Source organism: Brassica oleracea, unplaced genomic scaffold (assembly GCF_000695525.1).
Source record: "Brassica oleracea var. oleracea cultivar TO1000 unplaced genomic scaffold, BOL UnpScaffold10597, whole genome shotgun sequence".
In the NCBI taxonomy this organism is placed as follows: Eukaryota; Viridiplantae; Streptophyta; class Magnoliopsida; order Brassicales; family Brassicaceae; genus Brassica; species Brassica oleracea.
Window position 1 is genome coordinate 1 of NW_013627118.1, and position 545 is coordinate 545.

The window sequence follows — 545 nt, forward strand, 5'->3', positions numbered from 1 at the left end:
ATTTGATTCAAGTTTGGGTATAGGTTTGGGATTAAAATCAAGTTGTATGTTAGTTTTGGCAAAAACCCCTAGCTTATATCCGATTATTTCTTGTAACATGTTTATAAACTGAAAAGGAAATATTAAAACTCAAAACAAAGCAAACCACACACAAACATAAAGTTAAGGAAATACAAAACAAAAGGCTATTTTCAGCAAACGCAGCCTGAGGACGGCGGGAGAGTGGTTTTCTGGTCATGAGAGGGCTTTTTGAAAGCAGTGCTTCCGAAGAGCAAGAAACCCACGGCATAACCGGCGATAGCAACAATAAAAACGCCGCCATTAAAGGACATCACAGCGAGCATCACGATATAGGAGAGGCCAGTCTTGAGAGTGTACACGCCGGTTTGAGCGATACCGGCAACGCGGCTGGTGGCGTCACCACCACGGAGGATTCGAGAATGGGCGAGCCACTCGGCGATTACGGCGAGGAAGAAAACGACGATGAGACAAAGAGCATACATACCGGAGCTTGTCCCGGGCCATCCGGAGAAGAGAACCTCCGT

At 46.1% G+C, this 545-nt stretch overlaps 1 protein-coding gene across 1 annotated transcript; it reads right to left on the reverse strand.

Annotated features, from left to right (window-relative positions):
• Positions 1-191: 191 nt before the first annotated feature.
• LOC106322225 (copper transporter 2-like) lies at positions 192-539 on the reverse strand (the record flags this gene model as incomplete). The annotated part of the gene is made up of 1 exon (XM_013760351.1): positions 192-539. A coding segment is annotated over one exon (348 nt), but the record flags the coding sequence as incomplete, so codon positions are not given.
• Positions 540-545: the final 6 nt, after the last annotated feature.